Source organism: Electrophorus electricus, chromosome 4, assembly GCF_013358815.1.
Source record: "Electrophorus electricus isolate fEleEle1 chromosome 4, fEleEle1.pri, whole genome shotgun sequence".
Classification (NCBI taxonomy): domain Eukaryota; kingdom Metazoa; phylum Chordata; class Actinopteri; order Gymnotiformes; family Gymnotidae; genus Electrophorus; species Electrophorus electricus.
The window spans coordinates 25893517-25910728 of record NC_049538.1 but is presented as its reverse complement, the minus strand read 5'-3'; the positions used below and the strand labels follow the sequence as shown (position 1 = coordinate 25910728).

Sequence of the window (17212 nt, the reverse complement as noted above, 5' to 3'; positions counted from 1 at the left end):
TCCAAAAGCTTGTCAGTGAAGATGTTTGCAACATTTCTGGTATTTGAAAATAGCAAAAAGAAAAATGACTTCTGTTCTCAGTGACTCACACATTTGAAGAGTAGGAAAGATGAATTATGTGCCTTCTGTACTCTAAGGCAGACTTAAATATTGCACACAGTAGTGGCTGAATTTCACGACTACTGAGACGGACGTGTTTAAAGTGGCCTCCAGAGATAGAGAACACTGAAACTGTAAGCTTTTATATCAACTGATGTACCTCCATTTGTGAGTGTAGTTATACAGTTTGAGTTTTACCAAAAGCTAGCATTATACAGTTATATATTTGGTTACCAAACCAAAAGCCACTGATATCCGCAACAAAATCAGAGGACCAAAATAAGGTGGTGATAAGATGCAGTACAGAGCAGCTAGGTATGCCAAGTCTAAAAGGTCATATTTAAGGAAAATTAACGCCCAGTACCAGTGCCATGATAACTGTAGCATTTGACAGGGAATATAGATTGTCACCATCTCCAGATGTAACATATCTACTATTATGGGCATGGACAGCACCCTCCCAGACAGAATGGATTCTTTCTATGCACATTTTGACATTATGAGTAGTGACACAGTCACTAAACCTCCAGGTAGGCCTGATGAATCTAGCTTTCATGTAGCATCTTTTGACATTTATCAGGCTCTGCAGAAAGTAAATCCTCAGAAGACAGCAGGACCAGATGGTGTTCTATCAAAAGTACTGAAAACATGTGCTTCACAGTTGGCAGGAATGTGCACAGATATATTCAACAGCTCACTCACCCATGAGGTCATTCCATGCTGTTTGATACACTCCACTATTATTCCTGTCTCAAAAAAGCAAGAATGGCCTGCCTTAATGATTACTGGCCAGTAGCATTAATGGGGGTAGCCAGGACATGCATGGAAAAACTAAAGCTTGAACACATTTATAACATCACTGAGCAGTCCATTGACCCTCTGAAGTTCACCTATCACCCTAACAGGTCTGGCGACAATGCAGTAGTGACTACTCTCTGTTCTGGCCTTGAGAACCTGGACAAGGAGAATACATATGTGCAGGTGCCTTTCCTGTAATACAGCTCAGCCTTCAATACAGCTAGGCGCCCCAAACTGGTTAAGAAACTAGCTGACCTCCTACCTGTAACTGATCTTGGACTAACTAACAGATCTGAGGTGGTGAGAGTTGAGAGTCTGATCAATTAACAATCAGCACTGGTAATCTTCATGGTTGCTGTCTGATCCTCAAACTGTTTTCATTCCACACAAATAAGTATAAATCTCTTCACAATAATAACCTGGTCATAAAATGTGTGGATGACACCACTACTCCGGATTTCAGCCACAATAATTAAGCCTTCACATTGAGAACTGGAAAGTAACTTGATAGCATATGGAGAGGAGAATGACTTTGTTTTGAAAATGCACTAAAACAAAAGCACTGATCCTGGGTTTCAGGAAGAAATTGCCTCTAGTGCAGCTTATTTTCATCAGTGGTATGAAAGTGGAGCATTTGAAATAGTACAAGTTCCTAGGTATACACATTTCAAACTTGTTACACTGCTTTGCAAATTGCCACAATTCCCCTCCCCTGGTTTCGTGGTTCCGATGGTGATGTTCTTCTGATGGCCTTTGTTTCTGTTTGGTTCAGTTCCTGGTTCTGTTTTCATCATCATCATGTGTTGCCCCACCTTGACTGTGTACAGCCGATTCTCAGTTGTTATTCTCCTTAAACTCTGTGTTTTGTTAGCTTCCTGGATGGTTATTGTAGAATGTTACACGTCTGTTTCTACTCTGTCTCATGTTTGTGTTTTTGCGTTAACTTTGTCTCTTTGTGGCTATGTTTGGTTATGTTTCACCTTCTGGTTTGTTTTTCTTGGCTTTTTTTTGTTTTCTTGGTTTTATTGTTTGCTTCTTTTTCACTAAGTCCATTCTGCATTTGCATCCTGCCTTCCGCCTTGTCCACATGTCCATGTTACACAAATGCCACTGCCATCATTAAACAGGTGCAACAGCATCTCTATTTCCTCCTCCACCTTAAAAAGGAATAAAGAAACTGCCTTTGATATGATTGTACTATTGTGTGGTTGGGAGTGTTCTCACCAGAGGCATAATAGTATGGCTTAGTAATGCTATCTAGAAGCAAAGAAACGCTCTCCAAAAATCATACATATGGCAGAAAAAATATTTTCAGTTTCTCCTCCATCGAGTCTTTAGCCACACACTGTTGCCACAGAAGAGCACATCAGTGACACTCATCATCCTGGACATCATCTGTTAACCTCTTTCAGCTGCAACTACACTTTGCATCCTAACCTAAAGCATTTATAATTCTGTATTTAAATTATATGCAACCTCATGGATTATTGCATATTTTTTTGCACAGGAAAGAATGGAAGGTGTTTTATGTTTATGGCTCTCCTATGTGTATATATGTATATGATATGTTATATGATGCATACCTGCAGTTATGTATATGCATATGTGATTTTAAGAAACAGCATAGTATGTTTACATAGGACCGCTATGAACAGGTCTACATTAAAGGGCTACATAGCAGAACTATAGAGCAGAGCTATATAGTGAGGCTAAATAGCAGGGCTATACAGTGAGGCTACTTAGCAGGGCTATACAGCAAGGCTACATAGCAGGGCTGCATAACAGGGCTCCAACAGAGATACACAGCAGGGCTACATAGCAACGCTATATAGTAGGGCTACAACTCAAGAGTTATATAGAAGGGATGCATAGCACTTAACAGGGCTACATAGAAGATCTACAAAGCAGACTAAATCATTCAACAATCTTGCATTAATTGTCTTTATCACAATCCTCTAAACAGGAAATGGGTTTTATTAGGCTTATTCATTTTGTTGTCTTTGAGGGTGGGAGTTTGCCCACATTTGAGTTGATGTGGATGCTCTTGTTGCGAAGAAGCGTTGATGTCTGCATTTTCTCCAGTGAGAACAGAGCAAACCTTGGAATGATGAAATAGATACAGACTTTGATATATAGATAGAACATAAGATAATCTACAGTGTTGCAGCTCTATATAATAGAAGTCACTATACCGTCATAAAGAGCAATTCATCTTCCATGTTGTGTACCTCTTGCTACAAATTACTACAAAACATCATAATGAATGCAAAGACTTAAGCATCCTGAAACATTATTGATTATATAGTCCATGAGAGAGAGAAAGAAAAAAAGAATATAGCTGACAAATTCAAAATATTTATTAGAATACAGGTTTTATGTTAATAGATTGTTGATACAGCAAAAATCTTCCCACTTTCAGATATCCTCTATGAATTTGGTTACACATTTAAAAAAGCACTGCTGACTAATGCAAATTTACAAGGTGAGAACCAGGGCTGACTGAAGATCCTTTCACACACACACACACACACACTCACACACACACACACACACACACAAAAGAAATGCTGATGCAGACAGCAGGATGTGTGTGGAGCAGAGGAGGCACCTTGCTCAGACTGACTAGCTGATTGTCTGATTTGCTGATTGTCTGATTTGCTGATTGACTGCTTGGTTGACTGGCTGGTTGGTTGATTGGCTGAGACAGAGAGCCCTTCACTACTCATCTAAGTTTCAGAACCATCCTTGTCACTGCACTCATCAGCCAATTTTTAATTAATTATTATGAATATTAATTATAGTGATTACAATTGTGGTATTCTTTGTGCTACATTACTGTTAAACCCCTTGATGTGATATGTTTAAAGACTGCCCTGTATACTGTTCATAAAATTATTTCTGCATATTGAGTCATGTGAAGGCTGTGATTTGTTTAAACACCATAAACCCTCATCTGCAGTGTTTGAGATGGGTCATAATGCTCAGAGCATACAAGAAAAAAATGGTTTGATGCGTTCTGCTGTGATGTGTTCATTTGCAAACTGCAACCTTTTGCAATTATTTCAGTATTGCAGAGGCTTATATTACAATACCTGTTAAAACATCTGTACATCTCTACTACTTACTGAATTTATCAACAAATGTATGCTTTTCAGTTAATTTAGAAGTGTTTGCATTAAGGTAATGAATAAGCCTACAATGCACTTGTCACCCTCCCCTCAACCACGCAACCGTGTTTCTCATTGCTCAGTTTCCTTTGCCAGCTGTATTGAATATATGAACATGAAGTTCATGAAGTTCAACTCCCAAGATCAAGTGAGAGGTCACATGACTTTCATGCTACTCAGTATGCCAATCAGGATCCCCTTTTTCATTCGACTGGAATCAATTATTGCTTATTTAATTTTCTCTGCTATGTCATGTCTAAAAGTTGTTTATTGTGAAGTACTGTCTCTGTGGTGAACATACCTAGTGTTCTTTCCTGTTTGTGTATTCCTGTGTATGAATTTCGTATGACCAGCATTTTTCATTTTAGTTTTCAGAGTGCTACTGTGCTGGTTGCTGGATTTTTGTGTTTTTTGGTTGTGACTTCAGAACTCTTTATGTCTACATTGTGGATTCCCCTTTTGGACTAGGTGTTCATTTGTTTTTGACTCTGCCCTGTATCTGTTTTGTGAATTTGGATTGTCCAACCACTGTTATTAAAACCATTTTCTCCTCTTTATCTGTAAGAGTCTGATTGTTACTGCCATGTTCTGATGCTCAGATGTTGTTTATAAATAACAGTATATAAATAACTGTACCTGCATCACTCTACTTCCCTGTAACTTGTTATAAATCAGTCAAAATTGTAATGAGTGCATCTTAAAGCTTTGTAAGCTTTTACTGCTTCTAGAAAAATAACCATTTCACAACAGAACAAAACTTATAACCATAAATAAAATAACAAATGCCACAGCAGGCTAACATATTGGTTTAAGACAATGCTATGCTGCTGCTCGAGAATGACCTTGAAAAGTGAGCAGTATTATTGACTGCAGTGTACAATGTTGCAGCTCTCCCAGTGGATGTGTTACCTCAGTATACATTCACAGCAGTGCCACACGATCAGAACATGAAATGCAGAGTGGTTATCTGGGCCCCACACAGCTTGGATCCAGAGCTGTACAGTGGCACCAGCTGGCACCCAGCCAGTCATGAGCCCAGCCTGGGAAAGACCTGCTGCAAAGTCACTGAACTGAAACACACCTCGGCCTGCTGCTGTACAGCCAACAGGCAACACAGTCCACCACCATAATACCACATCCTGATTTACATAAAAAAGATGCTTCCTTCAATATAAATAGACATAACATCAGTCATATATCATCTTTTAAAATGAATTTTAGAACTATTTCAGATATTAATTGAAGATGCTTAATATACAAATTGCTTCAAATTTGGAAAATCAGTCAGTTTGTCTGGGTAAAATTACCTGCAAAGTAAAAAGATTTTTTCATGTGTTCTTGTTTATACTTTACATATCGTCTATGCATAAAAATAATAAAAAAAAACAAAAAACAAAATTAGCAGTGGTTACTGGCTAATTACCAGAGTGTACATACATTATGGTTTGACAAACTACATAAATATGTCAAAAAACTAAACAATACAGATGTATTAATATATATATATATGGATCATCTTAATAACTACAGGGGATTTTATTAGTCCCTTATTTTTCATGAAAAGCTGCATGACAGTTGGTCTAGTTGGCAGCCGGTGAAGGAACATTTGCAATCGCTGCTGAAATCCTCCTGGGGTCCAAATTACCCAAACAACCAAATAGGTCAGGGCTCTGATGCACTGATTATGTACGTTTGAGATGTCTGAGGTAATGATATTTTAATAGGACAGTAAATAACATTTAATTGCAGTAAACTCTAATACTGCATTAAATATCATAAATATCATTATATATATATATATATAAAATATTTCATCAGCACTGGTATATTGATATGGAAGCAAACAGTACTGACACTAAAATGTTCTTTCTATATTAATACTAACCATCAGGCTCAGATTATAATTAGCCATCTAGCGACATGTACTTCCTGAACAAGGAATTGCCACCTCCTGAGCTATATGGAAGAATTTAAGTGCATGCATGTGCTGTATGTACAATGAACTGTTCTACTCATCTGAGATCTGTGACTGTGTGTGTGTGTGTGTGTGCGCGTATATGTATATTTGTGTGTGAGCATGTGTCTGCAGTGGATTTTTATGCCGACCTCAAGTGATTCCTCTTATTCTGCAGTTTAGCAGTAATTTGCCCTCTACAATGGGCCCTGGCATCAGGCTATCATCATACCCCAGCATCACACTGCATGTTTGATCATTGCAGACAAACAGATGTACAGACACACCCACACCCACACCCAGTGCTTTAATAGATAAAGATTGGACTATTGTAATGGACTTCTAATTGCATGCTCTAAAAAGCCATTAAATAAACTCCAACTTGTACAAAATGCAGCAGCCAGAGTAATCTAACCAGATTAGTCCTGTTCTTTCAGCTTTGCACTGGCTCCCAGTTAAATTTCAAATCAACTTTAAAAATACTCTTGTATTTTAAAGTTGCGTTAACAGGTCTGGTCCCACAGTATGTGAGGGAACTCACATTATACTACAACCAGCCTCACCTACTGCATTCTCAAAATCCAGGTTTTCTCTTACAGCCGGGGGGGAAAAGCATTCTCCTATAAAGGTCCTCAGTTATGGAACAACCTTCCAACTTAAATTAAAATTAAAAACTCAGAATTAACCTAGATTAAAAAAAATCTAGGTTATAGATGTTCTTATTCATTCAATCTTCTGGATATCTTCCTGTTGGTGCAGAACATGGGGCCCCTGGTCATAAGATTTTTCTGGTAATCTGAGGAGTTGAGACTGTGGTCCAGCCACTTCATGCATTCACGTGGGCTGGTGACAATGATTTGTGTAGAACGCAATCTCTCAGAGACCCCTCAGGACTGTGGTCACCCTCTGGCCCTCCTTTTTTAGTTCTGCTGCTACAGATAAACTTGCTGGAGATACATGCTGATCCCTGGCACAGCTCTACTGTTCATCTTTACATCATTCTATTTTATTTGCATGTTACTGCAGAGATGACACTGGACTACACTTGCTCAAACCATTGTATCAAAGCACATGAGATGATACTAGAAAATGTCCTGGTGCTGTCAGTAAATGAATTGATGCTGCCATATCTATCCAGCCACTCCATTTCCTCTAATGGATGCAGATACAGCTCACCCAACCGACTCACCAGAATAGCTGAGACTCCCACACCTGTACTGAACTGGCTACATGGACTATATACACTGCCTGGCCAAAAAAAGGTCACCAACTGGATTTAACTAAGTAAATAGGTAAGAGCCTCCCATTGGATAATTACTGCATGGGTGATTATGTTTCAGCTAGCAACAAGTTATTTAACCCTAATGAGTAGCAATGAGTAGCTTCTGATTTGTTAAACAACCAGGTCGAAAGACACATCCTGTGGTCATGGAAAAGATGTTAATCTGTTTCAGAAGGGTCCAATTATTGGCATGCATCAAGCAGAGAAAACGTCTAAGGAGATTGCTGAAACTACTAAAAGCAGGTTAAGAACTGTCCAACGCATTATTAAAAAGTGGAAGGACAGTGGGGAAACATCATCTTCAAGGAAGGAATGTGGTCGTAAAAAAAAATCTTGAATAATCGTGATCGGCGATCACTTAAAGTGGTGAAATCAAATCGTAGAAAAACAACAGTAGAACTCAGGGATATGTTTAATAGTGAAAGTAAGAGCATTTCCACACACACAATGCGAAGAGAATTCAAGTGAATGGGACTAAACAGCTGTGTAGCCTTAAGAAAACCACTTGTCAGTGAGGCTAACTGGCAAAAATTGCTTCAATTTGCTAGGGAGCATAAAGATTGGACTCTGGAGCAATAGAAGAAGGTCACGTGGTCTGATGAGTCCACATTTACCCTCTTCCAGAGTGATGGGCGCATCAGGGTAAGTTGAGAGCTGAAGTGATGAACCTATCATGCCTAGTGCCTACTATACAAGCCTGTGGGGGCAGTGCTATGATCTGGGGTTGCTGTAGTAGATCAGGTCTAGGTTCAGCAATGTTATGTGCCTAAAGAATGAGGTCAGCTGATTGCCTGAATATACTGAACGACCAGGTTATTCCATCAATGGATTTTTTCTTCCCTGATGGCACAGACATATTCCAAGATGACAATGCCAGGATTTATCAGACTCAAACTGTGAAAGAGTGGTTCGGGGAGCATGAGACATCATTTTCACGCATGCATTAGCCACCACAGAGTCCAGACCCGAACCCCATTGAGAATCTTTGGGATGTGCTGGAGAAGACTTTGTGCAGTGGTCCAAATCTCCCATCATCAATACAAGATCTTGGGGAAAAATTAATGCAACTCTGGACAGAAATAAATGTTTTGACATTGCAGAAGCTTGTGGAAATGATGCTACAGCGAATGCATGCCGTAATCAAAGCTAAAGGCGATCCAATGAAATATTAGAGTGAGACCTTTTTTTGGCCAGGCAGTGTATAACGTAATAAAGTTATTGTTGAGCTGCTCAAGGAGGATGTGCTCTCTCTTGAATCATCCCAAGGATTCTTCCTTAAGTCCACCCATGGAGTATTTCCTTGCCACTGTCACTTAAAAAAAGCACTATTTAAAGCGCTAACACTGGCAAAACGCTAATACTTGTAAAAAGCACCATTTAAATACATTTAACTTGACTTGATATCACATAATGACATTACAGGGCTACATTGCTGTTATGGATGTTACTGTGGTTGTGCTGTTATGAGTGTTAATGTGAGGTTGTGCTGTTACTGGTGTTACGGTGATGTTATGCTGTTAATGGCGTTACTGTGAGGCTGTGCTGTTGTGGGTGTTACTGTGGTTGTGTTGATTTGGGTGTTACAGTGTGGTTGTGCTCTTGTGGGTCTTACAGTGTGGTTGTAGGGCAAGGGCTCACCTCTTTGAGCTCCTGGAGCAGGGTGTTGAGGCGCTCGCTCTCGGCCTGGGCATTGGAGCAGACAGAGCGGCTCAGTTTGAGCTCTGCTTGCAGCTCTAGCAGGCGGCCCATGTAGTAAGCCTCTCTGGACGCATACTCCTGCAGCAGCTTCTCCTCATTCGTCTCACCGTCTGCTGCCACCTTGCGCTGGTTTGAGTATGCTTGGCCAAACGCCTGCAGAGTCACAGAGAGAGACAGATGTCATTCAGAAACAGACATCAAAGCAAAATATGCTCCTATCAGCAGTCTAAGAGAAATTGCAGGAGTACTGGAACCTCTGAATAAAAAACAGAATTCCAATATTCCTGACAGTTTTCCCACTGCGCAAATGCAGCATGTCAGGACTAAAATCCTGCTTTATTGGACCACCACAGTAACTATAAACAGGCAGGCTGAACATTTAAACTACACCACATTTCCCTGCACTACATTTACATTATATCACATTACAAACTAGAGATCTGCATGTGGACCTCTCTGGAGGAAAGGACATGGAGGAAAGGTGTTGTGCTCAGTTCAAGGTCTAAACAGGAGACTCCAGCAACGTGGACGTACTTTAGTTATGCAGAATAGAGAGGGTGGCCTTCAGGGGTTGACTAAGTTAGTTTAGATTCTGAGGACATGCAGCTGGACTACAGAAAGATTGGCCATTCGTGAGTGTAATGCTCAGCATGCTACAGACACCGCACATGTGTTTGGTGTGTGAATAGTGCAGAGCATTTGTATGGCACATCTTGTATCCTAGGGCCATTATATGCTGAAGATGACTGAGCTAAGTACCTAGAAAGGCTCCCAGCAAACAGGGAAATCAATAGCGTACTGGGGGAAAAGGGGAAAATATATGTTATGAAGAGCAAAAATCAATACAGGGGCAGAGCGTCTGTACCAAATATGGACCCATGGGGCTAAAAGCTGCTGACAGAGAATCAGACAATAAGTCACATGACACATTCACGTCGGATCGGATTTCCGTAGCTATTAGACGTGAATATTTCATGTATTTTTGAGAGAGCTACATTCACATCATTGCAAAGTGGCATTCTAAAGGGAAATGAGAAGATGGGAGACATGACATCACACCTCTTACAGCTGCCTTTATAATAAGCACAGACAGTGCAAGTGCATCTGTCTCCATACAACTGCTTTCCTGAACACCACAACATTGCATTATTCATCAGGTAAAGGGTGATTTATGGTACAGGGGGACTAACCTATAGGGTGACTGTGCCACTGTTGAGCTTCCTGCTCGCTGCAGTTTTGTTTTTTTTAATCAGCAGTCATTAGGCGAGTATTTGTGTCTCTGCAGCGTGAAAAATAAACAGCAAGCACGGCCTACCAGTGGACATATCAGGTCATTCATCATCCTCAAATGTGCTCCGCTGCTCAATAATGGTTAATGTTTAGTATAAGAGAATAAATCCTCACTACACTGCATTATTGAGATTAACTTGTAAGAAAGCTATTAAATGCGAATTTCATATGAACAGTCTTCCTCTGGGGCTTTTTTTCAGGCTTCTTGAATCTAGAAAATCATCTTTCATTGCACTGGCAAATAATGTGTGTAATTTGTCCTCCAGAGGCCATTGAAACAATGGATAGACTCTGAATATCACTATGTGAATGTGAACCCTTCCGTAAGGTGTTTTTTTTTTTTGGGGGGGGGGGGGGGGGGGATAGCAAAACACCAGATGTGCTTATCTTAATTATCACTAATAAAATAAAATAAATAATAATAACGCTTGTGATCAATACTTAATCACACACACACACACAAAACACACACACAACTAACACTTTCAACTTTTGCTTTTTTTGCTTTACTTCACTTTAAACCAACACACACACACATGACTAACACTTTCAGGTTTTGCTTTTTTGCTTTGCTTCACTTTAAACCAATAAACACTTTCAGCTTTGCTTTTCTTTTATTTTGATGTTTGATCTTTGGTCCCTGGGGATGGGATGCTTGTGGTGAAAGGCAAACAGATACAAAAGCTTTGATTAATTAAATTCCAGTATGAATGAGCTATTATTGTGAGAGGCTGTCAATAATACTGCACTGTGCCTACCAGCTGGACTCTGGGGCCCTAGAACCAATTGGGAATCACAGTAAGAGAGAGAGAGAGAGAGAGAGAGAGAGAGAGAGAGAGAGAGAGAGACCTATAGAGAAAGGCAAAAGAGGGTGGGCATGGTGACGGGGGGGGGGGTGAGTTTATTTGTATAGCATCTTTCATATACAGAGGTAATCCATTGTGTTTTACATAAACAATAATATGATTTCATGGATCATAAAAAGGATATGAAAAATGAGGGTGAGAGAGGATGGGGTCAGTCCTTAACACAGAGACTTTGGATTCTGGATGCATAATGTGAGCAGCAGATGGCTTCATGAAGGCAGGGTCTCCTCAGAGACCTTTCTCCCCATCTGGTTCCTGTTATTTTGTGCAGGGGGTGACAATGTGACTCATATTCACAGGCCGGACCCTTGCACTTCCCATAGTAATGCCAACCATGTGCTGCTTCTGCATCTCTAATAACCAGTACAGGGTTAAAACACTAGCCATGCCTGTTTGTGCACTGGAATCATTGGCTTGCTAATTTGCTTGCTCTTTGAAATCAAACAGGTTTTTTTGATGACTCAGTACTACCTTGTTCAGACACTCAATTCTGGAAGTTACAATTATAATTTTACATTTTTTTGGCATTTCGTTGACGCTTTTATCCAAAGCGACTTACAATTCTGACTGAACACTTGAGCAACTGAGGGTTAAGGGCCTTGCTCAGGGGCCCAGCAAACTATATATTAAATATAGTTTTATATATGTATATATATATATATATAAAACCACTATTCTCTACTCTTGTCCATGAGTGTCTTGTATTTGTTCCAACAGGCCACTTTTCATCAGATTGCCCTGGTAACTTTATTGTTAGTAAGGTAGGCAGGTTAAAGCCCTTGTCCAAGGGACCACACTGGAGATGCCCTGGTCAGGAGTCAGATCTGCAACATCCTATACCGAAGTCAGTTGTGTAACACACTGAGCCATACAGCTTCTATGCAAACTGGGAGAGTGGCTCCAGCAGATCCCAGGAACAACAGCTGAGATCTCCATCCAGAAGAGTGCAGTACTGGGAACTATGCAGGGCCCTCAATCTCCCAGTCCACAAAACAACAAGTGTAACACAACTTATAAAACAGAGCAGAGCTGGCATCATACAACAGGTAAGACAATATTTAAAACTGCAAATTTAATTCCTCTTAATCACACTCGCTACCAGCTAGGACAAACAAAGATACCCCGCCATACTGCATAGCAGTCCTCTGGAAACCCACATGGGATTCAGAGGACTGCTGCTCACATACAGTGTTTTATGTGTTTTCATTCTCTAAAAAGCCTATTAACATTACCGCCTGAGGCACTCGAGCTGTCCGTCACTAGGACAATGAAAGTGTCTCAAATGCAAGAGTCCCCCCCCACCCCCACCAAACTTGCTGACACATCTGTGAATGTAACAGCATGTGTGTGCTGCTCACTGGATGCAGACTCCAAGCGCAGTATAAGGAGGTTTGTCAAATTGACAGTGGAAGGATGGAGGAAGAAGGTGAGCTGAAGGTTACTACAGGGGTATCATTAGGGCTTTTCACTTGGGGCTCAAACCCTGAGTGATTTGATTCCCAAATATTTTTCCTTTGTAACGAGTCTAAATTTGAGCAGATGGAATTATGGATTTTTATTAACAGTTATTAAACACAACAGAGGCTGCTCTGCAACCTGATTAGCATGCGGCACTAACAGCCAAGCACAAACCTGAGCTAACTTTCACAGAATAGCAAAATCCAACAAGGTTTTGGTGTTTACTTTAAAGGTGGATTCCAGGAATGGTCAGAATATACTGTGATTAATCACAGGGTCACACCTTTGTAGACATTTACTGCATTAGAGTGTCCACCTGCTAAATGTATATTCCCATCTGTCATCTTTTTTTGATGAATGAAATACCAAATAAGGAGTTCATCACAGTAATGGCACCTTGAACAGACATGGCTGCACTGAGTGACCTCATTTGTTTCTAAGGCTGTAAAGGTGCTGGAAACATATGTAGCTCTCTGGTGAACCATAAGCATTAAAGTCTCAAGTAAAACAACTTATTTAAACTGTAACAAAACCACTGTTGTTGTAGTAAATTAAAATTTGATTACATTTTCTGAATTTGAGTTTATAAGTAAATAAGAATTGTGCAGAGCAGAGTAGACCTGGTGGCTGACTTCAGCACCACGGAGAGAGAATCTTTGTTTGTGTGTGTGTGTGTGTGTGTGTGTGTGTGTGTGTGTGTGTGTGTGAGAGAGAGAGAGAGAGAAAGAGAGAGAGAGAGAGAGAGCAGACTGTGGCTTGTAATGTTTGGTTTCTGTGTATGTGTGTGTGCGTGTGGAGAAACACAGGCTTGCATGTATGTTTAATTCAAAATCCATTTATTTAAAAGACTCTATTTTACACTTCTTCTTTAAGCTATTCAGTTTCCTAACCTCCTGAAGCAGTAGCAGGTTTTGAAGATTTCCCAGAATCCTCTGCACCTTTTACTTCTTAACTCACATCTTTCACAGAAGCATCACATGGAAAACTGATCACACAAGAAAACAAAATGAAGAGCAGAATGGGAAGAATAAGAACCAAGATACTCAGTCACCTTGTCTCACTGAACAGATGACTGAAGCTGGTTTAGAGTATTTGTAGCCATACACACACACACACACACACACACACACTCACACACACACACACACACACACGTGAGTAGGATGCATAACTTCAAAAAGTATTGGGAAATACATAGAGGAGATAGATACAAGTTGACTTGCATAGGGTGTTCAGAAGTTTTCACTTTGCAGTCCGTGTCCTGTGAGATTTTGTCTTTTAAATGTAGAGGTATAATTTTCACAGATATAAAATAAATGGTGAAAAAAGAAAAAGGCTTATAAACCCTGCTTATAATGGCTTTAAAAAATGCTTATAACGTTACCTGCATTAGCAGTTTTGTCAGAGGTTCTGCCCTTGAAACCCCTACCTCACTGGCAGGCTGTGATGCATGGAAAACCCAACCTTCTCCTCTGCTCTCTGCACACTCACTGTTATTCCTGACTGCATGCAGAAACTGCAGTACCTCTGGAGCTGGCTGATCTTTAGCTGGATTCCTGCTATTGTTTTTTGAACAGGGCCTATTGTGGGCAGTGATGCGTGGGAAAGAGAGGAGAGAGATGCAGTGTGTTCAGACTCTCAGGAGACCTGGGAGTTCAGGGCAGGACTGCATGAAAATCTTATTCTGCTTATTCTGTGGGAACAAGGGAACACAACAAAAGCTTTAAAAAGTCCTTACATAACACACCACCCCTCACCAACAACACAATATCAAGAAACAGGTTAAACATTGTCATCAAGAGACTCACACATTAAACAAGTATAATGGCTTTCATGTGACAACATTCCATGTTGTCCATATCAAAGGAATTTAACACACAGCAAGGGAAAATGTTCAAAATCAGGCTCTCCTCTTGGCTATCCTGAAAGGTTAATGCACCACACTGATTATTGTTTAAATCAGTCTAAACCAAAATATTTATCTGTGTGTGATAAAGTCTGTAAACCTCAGTCCAGGCTTTATTATGGACAGCAAACAAAATACCAGTACTGTAGTCTCAACCAGCAATTTGCAAAGCTTTGGGTGATAAATTGCCTAAAGAAGAAAAATCTGGATGAAATCTGTCTGAATGTCTGAGAATTAAGGGCTCAGTGGAATAAAGCGTTTCCCCCCCTTTATTAAACCCAGATTAACTCTTGTGGAGAGCTGGGTGGTGTGTATATGTGTGGCGGCGTCTGACTGGGAGAAAGAAATGTGCCTCAGAATATTACTGACTAATTCCTAAATTATCTTATTATGTAGTATTCAACCATGCATGATACCAAGGTCAGCATAAGACGTAGACCAACTTGGACTGGTGACTAAAACCTATTAGAAACTAGATAAGTTATGGTGCCTCATGGTTGCTAATGACCCATTTAGTGTTTGAAACATTCTAGCTGCTTTACATTACCACCATGAACAAGTTTTAGGCATAACACTACACTAGTGGTAATGTAAAGACTTGTTGTACCAAGACACAGAAGACACATACCCTTTGTTTGCCAGTCAGTCATAGGGCAGAATGGTGCGTATTGGGCGTTGCCATGGACAACAGGTTATGAGGCATCAGCGGAAGTGGAGATGGGCACAATGCTGTGCACCTCTCTCTATGTTTTGTTTAATTAAAAATATATGTTAAATGTTTGTTAAAGTGTTCTTTCTTCATTTAGTCCAATTAGTGAGTAGTGAATGTGCTTTTAGTTAACCATCCCCCTTATTTCCGTGCTACTCAGTCCTTCATTGTTTCACTTTTGAGGCTGTATTTGTCTTAATCTTGCTAATAAAACATTCGCTGGAGCCATGGTGTCTTTCGACTCTTCTCTCCTTAGACTGACATAACAATAGGCTTTTGTAAAGGCTCTCTCTCTCTCTCTCTCTCTCTCTCTCTCTCTCTCTCTCAATGCTTTAACCTGTTAAGCATCTGCTTTCACTCTTTCTCTTTGTTCTTTGCGAGGTGATGTTTGTGTCATGTAGATCTTCTCAACAACCCAGGTTAAAATATAAAGTAGTATGGCTTTGTATTGCCTTTTACCCCCACATTTATAGTCGGGCATGGAAACATTTTACTGGGGCATGTGCCCCATTAATTTGGATCTAGTGATACCCTGCCTGTAGCTCTCTTAGGGGATTTGATCAACTCTATACACAAATTGTCTTACCTGTGGTGACAAATATGTCGCTCAGCATCTAAGAGCATTGGGTTTACGGTTTTCTCAGGTGCTTAACCACATTGGTCAAAACAGTAACCACATTGTCTAATCAGCCAACACAGCCTGTGAAACACACATTTTGCAGAACTCCTCCACTCTCTAACACTCTCTTCCTCAGCCAAAACAATAAATACTTGATGCATATAACTTACTCACACAACACACAGCAGTTCAACAGAAAATATTGCCAATAAATTGCCAAAAAAATACTGTATCCTGTGAAGTTTTCATTAAATGTTGAAAATCTCAATTGAAAATCATTTTTTAGCTTTATACTATCCTTATGCCTATAAAACTGGCAAAAAGTTATGGCAATCTATATTTTTTGTTAGATTAGTTAAACGTTTATAGCAATAGGTCAGCAATAGGTCATTTTTACCACCCAAAAAAAAAAAGCAAATAATATTTATGAAAATGAGTATTTATTATTTTTAATTTTGTTTTCTATAAAGTGTAGCTCACATAAGATGAAGAATCAAATTACTAGTCCAGAGTTCTCTCAAATGGAGACAGCCATGTTTAAAATAGATTTAATAATGAATCTCTAAAACTTCCAGATCAATAGGTGGCATTATAATGGCTGTTTTATAATATGAAGTAGAATCATTGGAAATAATGACTTCTTGGTCCTTTAAGTTACATGCTTCAAAATAGTTGAATAGACAAAGCCAAGATCTACTCCATATCTGAAATAGTTAGGTGTTACACACACACACACACACACACACACACACACACACACACACAAAAGTCAAACACCAACCAAGCATGTATGGTCTGTTTAACCCATGTTCTTAAGAGCAACGACTTAGTTATTACAGAGTTCAAATTAGAAACGTAAAGTTCTGTGATTATGCATGCTTGTTGGTTGGACGTATACCGACTCATTATTTTCTGGGTCTCTCTAACACTGAGGTGATGGCTTTCACCCCTAATGCCTTATTCAAAAAGATCCATATTCACTGTGACTAACAAATGCTATACACATTGAATAACTGCAACACAAGTGAACCTATTGAGTAAATCTTTCTGTAGATACAAAAGGACACTTAGTAAGTAAAAAAAAACCCAAACATTTTGAACACTTTACTTGCAAGTCTATGTGAAGAGTATATCAAATGGTATAGTGTGGTCTTCCACCTACTGTTTAATATTCATTGAAAGCATAAGTGTGTGTGAGAGGGGGAGAGGGGGATGTTTAACCTCTAACACTGTCCTTCATGAGATTATCAAGCACTGACAAAATCAACAACAGTGTCTCTTTGAAGAGGGAGGCGAGAGTCAGGCAGATGGTTAGTGGATGGTTCAGAGAGACTCATGTACGCACTATTGTTGAGCAGCATTAACA

The 17212-nt window shown here is 39.8% G+C and overlaps 1 protein-coding gene across 3 annotated transcripts in view; it reads right to left on the bottom strand.

Annotated features, from left to right (window-relative positions):
- Window positions 1-17212, bottom strand: part of bicd1a (bicaudal D homolog 1a) — a 35944-nt gene that overhangs the window by 16680 nt on the left and 2052 nt on the right. For all 3 annotated transcript variants that reach the window (XM_026999598.2, XM_026999599.2, XM_026999597.2), the window contains exon 2: window positions 8939-9151. In XM_026999598.2, coding sequence (XP_026855399.2) covers window positions 8939-9151 — 213 coding nt within the window. The remainder of the gene's footprint in view (window positions 1-8938; window positions 9152-17212) is intronic.